This window comes from Mesoplodon bidens, assembly GCF_964165515.1.
Source record: "Mesoplodon bidens genome assembly, chromosome: 17".
In the NCBI taxonomy this organism is placed as follows: domain Eukaryota; kingdom Metazoa; phylum Chordata; class Mammalia; order Artiodactyla; family Ziphiidae; genus Mesoplodon; species Mesoplodon bidens.
Genome location: NC_138174.1, coordinates 25014306 through 25027880, shown reverse-complemented (window position 1 = coordinate 25027880; position 13575 = coordinate 25014306). Strand labels below are relative to the sequence as shown.

Below are 13575 nucleotides of genomic sequence, written 5' to 3'. Positions count from 1 at the left end.
GTAGATTGTTTCCTGAATGAACAGCCTGCTCGGCACGTATGGAACAGTAATTCCAGCAAGACCATAATTAGAAATTTATCAGATTTTCTGTGAAAGTCAAATTTGAACACCTGGGGATCATTATGAACTTTTCCAGCTCTAGTCCCATTCCTCCTAACATTAGTAACTGTACTACTTTATTCTTTTTAATATTTTTTGAAGATTGTTAGACTATGATTACTAGCTATTCCATTACTAAGTTTCATTTAGACTTTGCTTTCCCCTGAGTTTTCAGTGATTTTGAACTACTGCAGTTGAACCCTTGACCAGAGTGGCCGTTGGGGTGCCAGCGCTGTGTGAGGTTGAGAATCCCTCTGTGCCTTCTCGTTGGCTCTTTGTATGTGCGGTGCCTACATATCCGTGGTTCTGTATCCATGGATGCAGCCAACCGTGGATTGTGTAGTACTGTAGTATTTACTGTTGAAAAAAATTCACATATTGGTGGGGCCACGTGGTAGTGTTCAAGGGTCAGCTGTACTTCCAGTTCAGGAAATATGTTTTGACTGGTAGAAAGCATTTTTGAAGGAAAAAAAATTAGAGGAAATCATTGGTTATCAGAGATTAAAACGTGGTAGAAATCGTCACCCTCTGGTCATGTTATATAACTGTTATTGCTAGAAACTTTACAAAGTGTCTTTAGGGTTTGCTGTTGGTGCTTGAAAATATAACCAGAAGCAGATAAGTAAGAAAAGGTCCTTCATATTCCACTTGTAAGCTAGTCTTAATAGTGAATAATTTCTACTAAAAAGTAAATATTATAAGACTTAGCTCTTCTAGTGGTTATGTGTAAAAATATTAGTGTATAGTACAAATAAGGTGATTAAATGTTTGCTGATTAATGCTTCTGAAATTAATTTCGAATGAAATTAATATCTAAAAGAAAATTCTTGATGATACAATTGTAAGGATTTACGAGTAATTACAGAGATCAAAGATATAATAGGTATCTGTTTGAGTTTTGTGCCTAGGTTTTAAATATTTTAGTAAAGAAATGAGCACCTTTCAGATATAAAATTTTGCAGTTGACCGTCTAAATAGAAGGTCATTGAATAGAGAAATAAGTTCCAAGAAGGGCTAAGTCCTTCTCCCTTCAAGAATTCATTCAGGAGTTCTTTCATTGAAGGCAGTTTCAGCTTAGGTCATACTGCTGTATGCTCTTACTAATTGGATTTGAAACATTAGATTTCTAGAATGGCCCACTGTAGCACTTTTTCTGCCTTAATCTTGCCCCCCTTATAGGATTTTAGGATTATATATAAAGATTATGTAGTCCAACCTAATCCAATGTTTAGAACTTGTTTTATTAACAAGATAAGACAAAATGACCACCTTCAAAGTATTGGCTGTAAACTTGTGTTCAGAATAATATTTTTAACTATTTTATCTTTCAAGAATTGAGCTTTCTTTTCCTTTTTTTTCAGGTGATTAGTTTCTCATTATTTTAGTGTATTGATTTATATCTGAAACAGGAACAATGTATATTTCTAAAACTTTTTGATAAGATCTAAGATTTCTGATAGATCAAAACCATAGGAAATTCATAAATTTATCTTCTAGTACATCTTAATTTTTATCAAATTGACATGTGCTTTTATTTATTTTTAAAAATTTATTTATTTTAATTAATTTATTTTTGGCTGCATTGGGTCTTCGTTGCTCCGTGCGGGCCTTCTCTAATTGTGGCAAATGGGGGCTACTCTTGGTTGCCATGCGTGGGCTTCTCATTGCGGTGTTTTCTCTTGTGGCAGAGCACAGGCTTTAGGCGCGCAGGCTTCAGTAGTTGTGGTGCATGGGCTCAGTAGCTGTGGCTTGCAGGCTCTAGAGCACAGGCTCAGTAGTTGTGGCTCACAGGCTTAGTTGCTCCGTGGCATGTGGGATCTTCCCAGACCAGGGATCGAAGTCAGTCATGTTCCTTGCATTGGCCGGCGGATTCCTAACCACTGTGCCACCAGGGAAGTCCTGACACATGCTTTTATAACAATCGATTTTCTATAAAGAAAACAGAGTTGCTTATTTTCCTAGTTGGTCTAGTTATTATTATTTCTTAAGTCCAGAGATTTTTGTAGCCTTTCTATGTATGAGCTCCTATTAGTCTCCTGCAGCAACTCTGAGAAGTACTGGGTGGGAGAATCTGGGTCAGAAGAGAAGGCCTAATAGGAAATTCCTAAAGAAAACCATACTTTTAAGCTGTGAATAGCATTTCTTAATTTTTTGATGACTTGTCTTACTTTGATACAAGCCTAATTTTGACAACTTAAGCAATTCCTGCCAGCATTCCTCCCGCATTTTCCCTCACCCACAAAAGAGAGAACTAGTGTTCATGATGAGGGGCAAAGTGAGTTAAGGGCATAGGCTGTATGTTAAAATTAGGGTGCCTAATTTCTGCAGTGACCTAGGTGACCATATCATGTTCATGTTTGGCTGAAGAGCAGGGAAGGTAACTTTACCTATCTGCCTGTTTGTGTTATCGAGTATATTTTTATGTTTTATAAATTTGGAGACTTAAACATCACCCCAAGGTAGTTCTGGGGAGATCTTTGTGGTAATGGAATAGTTCTTTATCTTGATTGTGGTGGTGGTTACACAAATCTACACATGATAAAATCACATGGAACTATACACACACATTAAGCCAATGTCAGGTTTTTGTTTTGATAGTTACTATAGGCTGTAACCTTGTGGGGAAACTGAGGGAAGAGTATATGGGACATCTCTATACTGTCTTTGCAATTTCCTTTACCTATAGTTATTCCAAAATTAAAAGTTTAAAAAAATCAACCTAAGATTATTTAATTGTTTTTAAGTAGGAATATGCCATTCCTGAGCAGGTTCCTGAGACACAGGGCTTTCAGTGGAAAAACTGAGAAAGCCTCAGACAAACTGGGATAAGTTGGTTACCCTATTTATGGAAGACATTAACTGGAGAGAGGCAGCCTATGGGCTGTTACTGATAAAGAGGCGGCTTAAATGTTTGTGGTTCCATATGGCTCCCTCTAAGACTTGACTTAAATCTATGTCTACTAATGCTATAGGAATATCTCTTGAAACTTGTGTCTGCCTTTTTACACATAAATGTTTCTCACCCTTAAAAAAAGTCCTGTAATCTCTCAGATGTTTTCATCTCATTATGTGTGCCATGATTTTGGGCACTGCCATTTTTCCTCAGTCAGTTGTATTGAATTTTAAGATATTATAGTGCTAGATATAACTTGATTTATATTAGCCGTGAACAACTATGTAATTCCTTGATTTAAAAAAAGTTTGTTATTATTTGTCTTATTAATGGGAGGAATGCAACTTTCAAATATAACATTAAAGCATGATTCTTGAACTAGGAAATATAAACTAATTTAAAATGTTCATTTTTTTCTTCCCCATTTCTTTCCTTCACAATGTATACTTTTATTCTTTTTATCTTAGTAGTCTTCCCTTAAAGTCTCAGGTACTTACTGTAATTCTGTGTATAGTGTATTTCTAATTACCAAGATAACTAAAATTATCAAATGATATGGAAAATTACTAATGTGTTCTCTGCACAGTGAGTTACTAGGCCTCCAGGACAGAGGGAAAATGAAGTAGTAGCAGTGTTTGATCTGTGTTTGTGTAATGAATCATTCATTTTCCTATATAATTTTGGCAAAGCTAAAATAGGGGAAAAGAAAGAAGATGGAGGTAGAGATGCATGTAGGGAAGAAAATAAAAGTATAAATTGTTTTGTCAGAGGGTTAGTTGTCTTTTTTCCATGTAGGGGATTAGTTCTTAACCCTTTTTGGGCCATGGACCCTTTGAGAACTGGATGAAAGCCTCAAGCTCTCCTTAGGAAAATGTTATTATGCTTGTTTATACGTAGACTCCAGATTAAGAACTTTTGCTAAAATGGAATGTAAGTAGATAAATGGGAGTTTAATGAGTGAGAGAAAACCATAATGCTCTGCATTTGTAAAGTAGTTTACTGTTCAGAATGAACTTTAAAATAATTATTTGATCCCTTAGCAACCTTATGAAATTAGCTGTATATATTGATATTTCTTTATTCCTAACTTAGGTTAAATAATTGAGGCTCTAGGAAATTAACAGGTCACATGACTGATAAGCAGCTTCTCTCCTGAGTTGGCAAATGTTGTGCTTATTGAATGTCTGCTGTGCTAGGCCCTGTGCCAGGTAGTGGGGATGGATATGATAGGCTTGTCCTTGAAGAGCTCTTGGTTGAGTAGAACCATCTAACTTGTAGACATTCAGTGTGAACCTACATATATTTAGTCTCCGTTCACCTCTGTTTAACTCTGCGTTGCTGATTTTGGGGAGAATACTGAGGAGAAGTATTTCATTAAAACTAAAATATCAGTATGTTATAATTTCCAGGTTTAAAAAACAACCTGATCATCTGACTTTAGTTCCCTGACCAGGGTTGCATTAGGGCCTGGCAGTGAAAGCACTGAGTTCTAACCACTGGACCAACAGGGAATTCCCTTCATCTGACTTATTTGACAGAAATTGAGTATCATAATAAAACATGATGTATAGAGAATGGGCATGGATCATAGGAAGAGAAACTTAAGTTTAATGCAAAGAACACCTTGAGGTCCTTCATATGTTAAACACTGGAGAGGGCAACTAAGTGAAATTGTGACTTCTTACATTATCTTTCGGGCTTTTTATGATTTTCTTTTCAAAAGTAGACATTATTGACATAAACGTAAGGGATAATTTTGTGGTTTTGTTTTGAAGCATTTTTTTGAGATAACCGACGATCAATTTGACTTCCATACTTATTGCATGAGAAAGATGACCCTTCGTGCCTACGTTGACCTTTTGAGGTTAGAAGATATACTCAGGAGACATGCCTTCTATTTCAAGGCCGCTAGATCAGCTATTGAAATATATTTGAAATTGTATGATAATCCCTTGACCAATGAAAGCCAACAACAAGAAATAAATTCAGGTAACTGAAAAGGGACTTGCTTAAAGAGATTTGAAAAGAACACAAAATTTCAGAACATCATTAACATAACGATGAAAAAGTATATTATCAGATGGATGTGAAGACAACATTAGATAACTGATATACCAAAAAAAGTGGGGGGAAGACTTAGAAAAAGTTGACAGGATGATGTCCTGTAGCTGATGCTTCTAAATTACCCTAATGGAATGACCTGCAGTCATTCTAATTTTTATCGTTGGTAGGGCCCATTCGGGAAACATAGAAATGTTTATGGGCTGGGTTTTTTTTTTTTTTTTTCTTAAATAGGAATTGAAGATAGATTTGAGCTTTTTAGGGGAAAAAATATATTTGTACAACTTTGAATACCTACTTGATTGAAAATAATAATGCCAGTGAGAATATCTGTATAGAGCCTTTTATTCACTAAAATGTTAATATCTAAGGATATTTGAGATATAGCATGGAGGCAAATTTCTGATCAGATCACGGGTGTTTATGTGCATTGCACTTATCCTTGATATATTCATATTCCAAGAGGATAGTCATCAGCTCCACTTTATACAGTTTGGGACTTGAGACTGAGAGAAGATGATTTGCTTAAACCCATGTATTGTGTAGGAAGCAGAACCAGGCTAGAATTGGTTAATTTTAGTTGACGCAGCATTTGCTATTGCATTTTGTGTGCCAGGTTTGAGCTAGTCATTAGGAGTACACTTTCTAAAAACTTCTATATAGTTGCTCCCCAAAAAACTATACTAATAGTGTATATTGAATAAGAATATGAGGAAATTGGAAACATTGACTCAGAATTTTCATTTATTTGGATATTTATAGAAAACCTGTCAGCCAAAGAATTGAAGAAAATGCTTAGCAAGCAGAGAAGAGCTCAAAAAAAGGCTAAATTAGAGGAAGAGAAAAAGCATGTGGAAAGGGAACGTCAACAAAAAAATCAAAAGAAAAAACGGGATGAAGAAGAAGAAGAAACCAGTGGTCTCAAAGAAGAACTTATACCTGAAAAATTAGAAAGGGTGAGATGAACTTACTGTCTTTACTTGGTAAAATTTATGTTATTTCGTTCTGTTCTGACCGTAAACATAATTTATTTAAATCTGTAAATCAGAAGCTATTTGTAGTATTAGCCAAGATCATTATGATAGTCGATTGTTTTTGAGTGATAATATGCAAATTTTGGCTAATGCAAATTATAGATAGAATTGTAGTTGTGGTAGGCAGAATAATGGCCCTCCAAAGGTGTCTGTGTTCTAATCCCTGGAAACTGTGAACATGTTACATTTCATGGCAAAGGGAATTAAGGTGGCAGATGGCATTTAAGGTTGTACTTAGCTGGCCTTTAAATAGGGAGAGTAGCCTGGATTATCCAGGTAAGCCCAATGTAATTAATCACCAGGGGCCTTAAGCATGGGGGAGGGAAGCAGGAGAGGAGAGCTGAGTGGTGGGAAAAGGACTCAATCCTCTGTTGTTGCTTTGAAGAGGGTGGGATGGGAGCCACAAGCCAGAGGGTGTGGACATCCTTGAGAAGCTGGAAAAAGGCACTGAAACATATTCTCCCTTAAAGCCTCCAAAAGGAAATGCAGTCCTGTTGACACTTTTGATTTTAAGCCCAGTGAGACCCATGTTAACCTACAGAACTACAGGATAATAAATTGTGTTAATACAGTAAATTTTTGGTAATTTGTTAGAGCAGCAATACAGTTAAATATGGAAGCATTTCATATACCTTGCTAGATAATGTTTTAGCTACAAAGAGAATAGCATCTTATCTCCGGGATTTTCTCAAAGTGTTAATAGTTACTTAGGAACCAGATTTAGGGAAATATTTCCTATTTAGGGGAATAGCTAAATATTTAGGGAAATAGCTTTCTGGTTTATTCACTATGAATCTAGTATAAGTATTTTAAACTTGTCCTTTTTTTCAACTGTATTGCAATTATATTTGTCTCCTTTAAAAGTTTGTAGTTTAAGGGGCTTGGTAGCATAATGGTACTTGTAGTATAATGATACTTGTAGTACCATTTCATCAAGTTTGTGGAATAATTTCCTGTATTTTTTTTGATTTTTATAAAATTATCTTGATTTTATAATCAGAAAAGCAAAAGAGCTATTTCCATTTTTGAAAAGTATTGACTGTTTATAGTTTTAAAATTTTTTCTTTCTTACTTGGTTATATGAAGAGAACTGTCTAAATTACTTCAGCTATGTATTAATATAAAATTTGGGGGGAAATTTGACTTGTGTAACTGCTTTTTAAATACAATAATTTTTCTTTCTGTTTCAAAATAGATAGAAAATCCATTAGAAGAAGCTATCAAGTTTCTTATACCTCTTAAGAACCTTGTTGCTGATAACATTGACACTCATCTATTAGCATTTGAAATATATTTTAGAAAAGGTAATAGTTTGAATCCAGATTTTAATCCTTGATTTTATTGGTGGCCATATTCAGTAGAATCTTTGTGAATTAGATCTATTTTTGTTTCTTAGAGTTTCATTTCAACCTTCCACAAAGGCTCTTAATTCCTTTTTCCTTTGCTACTCAAAACTTTACTGAGTAATAAATTAGAATATTATGATCAAATGAATAATTTGAATAGTCATACAAGTTGTTTACCTGAATCAATTCTTCATGATTTTTCAAGCATTTCTTTAGAAAATAATATTATCTTTGATAACCAAAGGCAGCTTTGAATTTTGCTTTTGAATGTTATAGGACAGGTAACACTTTGTTACTGGATTTTAAGTGAGGCTAAAATAAAGTGAAGAAAAAACATACATAAATATTGATGCTGTTACTTTTATAATTTTTTCTGACATAGGAAAGTTTCTGTTAATGCTGCAGTCTGTCAAACGAGCTTTTGCCATCAACAGGAATAACCCATGGTTACATGAATGTTTAATTAAATTTTCTAAATCTGGTAAGTATAAAAAAGGTAATATTTATATAAAAGTAAATATGACAGTTCAGCTGTCTTCCATTAAGCTGGACATTAAAGAGATTTGTAACAATGTAAAGCAAAAAAAGTATAATGTTTATAGTATTTAAATGGAGATTTATCTATAAAATGAACATGCTAGCAAAGATATGTTAGAAATTAGTGCATTTTAAGCTAGAATGTATTTATATTCCAAAAGAATAATACTATTTTTATTATGTAAAATATATCAAGTTTCATAATAAATATAAATGTATTTCAATTGATTTTGTTTCAAAGTACAGACCAAAAATTTTATAAACTTCACATGTTCTCTTTTTATAGTGTCTAATCATAGTAATCTTCCAGACGTTGTGAGCAAAGTTCTGTCTCAAGAAATGCAGAAAATATTTGTTAACAAGGATTTGGAAAGTTTTAATGAGGATTTTCTCAAACATAATGCTACCTCTCTTCAGCATCTACTTTCAGGTTGGTATTTAGTTCCCAGGGTTAAAATGTTTATGGAAAAAAGTTAGAATGTGATGAAAAAAGAAAAGTTTGGAAAGATTATCAACCTCACTAGCTATCAGAGAAAAAGAAATGAACACAATACCATCTTGATCTTTCAAATTAGGAAAGATTATTTTTAAACACAACCATACAAAATCTGTGAGATGCAGCAAAAGCTTAGTTCTTAGAGGGAAGTTCATAGTGATACAGGCCTTCCTCAAAAAAAAAACAAGAAAAATCTCAAACAAACAACCTAACCTACCACATAAAAGGAAAGATTATTTTTATATGGAAAAAGGAGACTAAAGTATGGGAAAGATGTGGTATATAAGCACTCTTGTATTTTACTGCTGCAGGTGTGAATCGCCCTAGCCATGTAGGGAAACAATTTGTCATTCTTACCAAGAGCTTCATTACAACTGTGTCTTTTGCTGTAGTCACACATATTTGTGTAAATAATTTTAAAGAATTAACCCAAAGCAAAGAAAGAGCTTTAAGGGCAAAGATATTAACTGGAATGCTGTGTGTAAGGATGGGGAAAAGAATGGAAACAAATTTAATGATGTCCAGTAATAGGGAAAGCGGTAGTAGGTTCATATAAAATGACAGGTAGTCATATAAAGTAATATTTATTCAAAAGATTTGTAATAACAGGGGTACTTTTGTAATATATATGCAGAATTAACATATAATCTCAGCTGTGTAAAAATACACATGGCATAAAAGCTGAAAAGAAGCATCAAAGCTTTAATGGTTGACTTTGGATGTTGGGGTTATGCAACACTTATTTTTTCTTGTATTTTTTATTACTGTATGTATTTTGTGTTTGTGGGTTTGTTTCTTTTCTTTTTCACTTTTTGGCTGCACCTCATGGCATGCATGTGGGATCTTAGTTCCCCGCGCCCCCTGCAGTGGAAGCGTGGAGTCTTAACCACTGGACTGCCAGGGATGTCCCCGTATTTTGTGTTTTGAGGATTTACTGTATCCTGTCTTGTTACAGGAAGGATTTCAGGCAGCATATACAAATTCATAACATGACAAGATGGCAAAATGATAACTGGAAAAAGATTGTGGAAAAGCAGTTGGGGACAAAATGAATGGAGTACATAATATAATTAACTATGCTCCTACTTTAAATATTTTAACCTGACCTTTCTTGTTGTAAAGGGATACTGCTTGGTTGTGATATCTATGGAAAAAAAGTTAATTCCTGTGAAAAATTACAGCACTTCTTAGTAGTAAGGGCAAATAAGAATTTCTCTTCAAGAACACAGAATAATGGAGGGAAACATTTCTTTATTATAATAATGGGAAATGCCTTTCTAAACATCATGAAATTCTAAGGAAAAGATAGTTTTTGCCACATTAAAAAAAAAAAGCCATAAAGTCAGAAGGCCAAGTGGGAAAAATACATTAGATTTGTAACTAATTAAAAGCTAATAATATCCATACTACTCTTATAAATTAACAATAGAAATATAAATTAATAAAAGCCCGATAGAAAAATGAGCATAGAACATGGACCATGTAATTTATAGGGGGAATATAAACTGGATTTTACTTTAAAACAGCTTTAAAAATTATTTTCTTCGTGAATATGCAAATATTTTCCTGTTGTCCGTCTGTCACACTGCTCTCTTTTTTTTTTTTAATAAATAAATTTATTTATTTATTTATTTTGTGTTGGGTCTTCGCTGCTGCGCGTGGGCTTTCTCTAGTTGCGGCGAGCAGGGGCTACTCTTCGTTGCAGTACACAGGCTTCTCATTGCAGTGGCTTCTTGTTGTGAAGCACGGGCTCTAGGTGTGTGGTCTTCAGTAGTTGTGGCACGTGGGCTCAATAGTTGTGGCTCGTGGGCTCTAGAGCGCAGGCTTGGTAGTTGTGACGCACGGGCTTAGTTGTGACACACGGGCTTAGTTGCTCCGCAGCATGTGGGATCTTCCTGGACCAGAGATCGAACCCGTCTCCCCTGCATTGGCAGGTGGATTCTTAACCACTGTGCCACCAGGGAAGTCTCTGGAACCATGTTTTAAGTCACTGATGAGTATAAATCAAATCAAATGTAAGACATAGGAATGCACTCATTTTGTAATGTCTTGGTATTTCAGGTGCTAAAATGATGTATTTTCTGGACAAGTCAAGGCAAGAGAAAGCAATTGCTATTGCCACTAGACTGGATGAAACCATAAAAGATAAAAATGTAAAGGTAAGAGTTTTCACACACTGATTCCCAGAGATTGTGGATACAGAGTGATCTAACAAAACATATCTTTACAACATAATTCTTTTTTTTTTTTTTTTTGCGGTACGCGGGCCTCTCACTGCCGTGGCCTCCCCCGCCGCGGAGCACAGGCTCCAGACGCACAGGCCCAGTGGCCATGGCTCACGGGCCCAGCCGCTCCGCGGCATGTGGGATCCTCCCAGACCGGGGCACGAACCCGCGTCCCCTGCATCGGCAGGCGGACTCTCAACCACTGCGCCACCAGGGAAGCCCTACAACATAATTCTTGATTGGCCCTTCAGAGTTATGTATGGATTTGGATCTCACCTCTTCTACCAATTATGAGCTGTGTCATGTTAGGCAAGATACCTTTCTTAGCTTCCTTTTCCTCATTTATAAAGTGAGGATGAAAATACTGTCTATCTCAGAGTTGGTGTTAACTGAAATAGTAAACTGTGAAGTGCTTGGCATATAGTAAGCACTCAGTAAATGGGAACTATTGTTATTAATAAAGGACACTTCAGTGGTCACAGTTTCAGAGACTCGCTTTTTTTAAGTATTAGAATTCTATCGCCTTTTTTTTGGCTGTTGGGTCTTCATTGCTGGGCGCAGGCTGCTCTTCATTGTGGTGTGCAGGCTTCTCAATGCAGTGGCTTCTCTTGTTGCGGAGCACGGGCCCTAGAGCACGCAGGCTTCAGTAGTTGTGGTGCGCGGGCTCAGTAGTTGTGGCGCATGGGCTTAGTTGCTCTGCAGCATGTGGGATCTTCCCGGACCAGGGATCAAACCTGTGTCCCCTGCATTGGCAGGTGGATTCTTAACCACTGCACCAGCAGGCAAGTTCCCTATTGCTTTTTTAAGGTTTTGTAGAATTGATTTTTTAAATGTTCTTTTTTTTGTAGTGATTACTTATTTCAGATAGCAAGAAGTTATTTTAGAGTGTGGCATTGTTGGTTTTCTCTTGCTTAATTAACAAATTGCATCTTTTGATTAAAATAGTTATTAACCAGAGTTTTTTAAAAAAATAATTTTTATTTTTCCCTTGTTTAAATAGACTTTAATAAAGGTTTCTGAGGCACTGCTTGATGGCAGCTTTGGGAGCTGTAATTCTCAGTATGAAGAATACAGGATGGCCTGTCATAACCTGCTTCCTTTTACTTCTGCTTTCCTGCCTGCTGGGAGCGAAGTCGGCGGTCATAGCGCAGCTCTAAACCACACAGCTAACTGTGATGTCTTGGCAAGTGAAATTTGAAATCCCATAGAAAGTTGACTTCTTGTAAAACTCAAAGTTGAATTCAGATCAGGGTTTCTTTTCCAGCTTGTACGTTAATATAGATATGAAATGAAGTACAGTTGACCCTTGAACAACATGGGTTTGAATTTCGAGGGTCCACTTATATGTGGATTTTTTCAATAGGAGATACTACAGTACTATGCGATCTTCATTTGGTTGAATCCAGGGATGCAGAACCTCAGATAGGGAAGGACTGCTTATACAGAGGGCCACCTGTACGTTAAATGTGGATTTTTGACTGCTTGGAGGGAGGGTCAGTGCACCTAACTCTTGCTTTTGTTCAAAGGTCAAGTGTACTGGACAGAATTTTTAAATGGAGTGTGCTGTAAGCTTATTTTATTCTTTATCCGACTATGCCAATTTACGTAAAAAGCTCTTAAGATTACCTGTTATATACTTGTGCAGCTTTCGTAAACTTCTGAATTATCAGCATTGTGATTGGTGCGGTCACTGCGTATCATAACTATAATTTCTTAATTAACCTAAGTTGCATACAGCTCTGCTGTGTTATTTTCTTTAGATCTGGGTTTCGCTTCAGAATCTTACGTTTTGATCCCTTATTGGTTTGTTTTGTTATTGTTTGTTTGCTTTTTAGTAAAGCACATCAATATTAAAGTGTTAACTATATGTCAGAAGTGATATGGAACTCCTTTTGACAGATATTTATTTAAAATTTACTTCAGTTTGACCTTTTGTCCACCTTACTTTTTGTGTGATTTACCGTTTTCCTTTTTAATAGCCGTGAAAATGCTATTTTCTGTTGAACAGGGGTACTCCAGTTTTATATTGATGATTCAGAATACGGGGATCTGTTTGCCTCTTAATCATGGAAGTTCACTGGTAAATTTGTTGCGTATCTAGATCAGTCTTAAAGACCCACAGGCAAGAGTTATGCTTTCTTGGCTACATTGCTTTGCGTTACCAAGTAGTTTGTATATGAGTGCTTCAAGGGAGCATAATAGGGTAGAATACAAATTACGATGAGATATTCTTGCTCTTATAGCCATGCATTGACTATTAAATACATTTTTATATCAGCAAAATGAGAATTTAAACTATCAGCTAGTTTAGCTATTAAAACATAGTATTGTTGAGCAATATTTTTTGGGGGGTGCTAGCTTTTGTTCTATCTTGTACAGAAAACAGTGATGGAATCATTGAATATGTTTCTTTCAGAACTGTATAAATGTCTGTAACATTAATACTTCCTTTTAAAGGCAAATATAAATTCAAAAGGGGAGATTTTATTTAGAGAAACAATTCTAATTAAAATGGTTTTCCTTCACTCTAAGCTAATATTTAGATTCATAATTGTTGAGAGAAAAAACCTTACTGTAAAATAATGCCAACCTATGTAATGCTATAATAAATTATTTTGTACACAGTTGCTTATTTGTGTTTGTGTTATTGTTTCACACTATCAAAATATTTTTTAAAGGAATTCCTTTATTTTTAAAATTATTTATTTATTTATTTATTTTTGGCTGTGTTGGGTCTTCGTTTCTATGCGAGGGCTTTCTCTAGTTGCGGCAAGCGGGGGCCACTCTTCATCGTGGTGCGCGGGCCTCTCACTGTCGCGGCCTCTCTTGTTGCGGAGCACAAGCTCCAGATGCGCAGGATCGGTAGTTGTGGCTCACGGGCCCA

At 35.6% G+C, this 13575-nt stretch overlaps 1 protein-coding gene across 5 annotated transcripts in view; it reads left to right on the top strand.

Annotated features, from left to right (window-relative positions):
- The window catches only part of NAA16 (N-alpha-acetyltransferase 16, NatA auxiliary subunit), a 67415-nt gene extending 54097 nt beyond the window's left edge, over positions 1-13318 (top strand). For 2 of the 5 annotated variants that reach the window (XM_081214802.1, XM_081214801.1), the window contains 7 exons: positions 4768-4981; positions 5816-6009; positions 7283-7391; positions 7816-7914; positions 8257-8400; positions 10528-10625; positions 11692-13318. In XM_081214802.1, coding sequence (XP_081070928.1) covers positions 4768-4981; positions 5816-6009; positions 7283-7391; positions 7816-7914; positions 8257-8400; positions 10528-10625; positions 11692-11889 — 1056 coding nt within the window. In that variant the 3' untranslated portion in view covers positions 11890-13318. Of the gene's footprint in view, positions 1-4767; positions 4982-5815; positions 6010-7282; positions 7392-7815; positions 7915-8256; positions 8401-10527; positions 10626-11691 lie in introns of those variants that run through there. The other 3 variants (XR_014013603.1, XR_014013604.1, XR_014013605.1) reach the window with 3 other exon arrangements.
- The last annotated feature ends 257 nt before the right edge of the window (positions 13319-13575 follow it).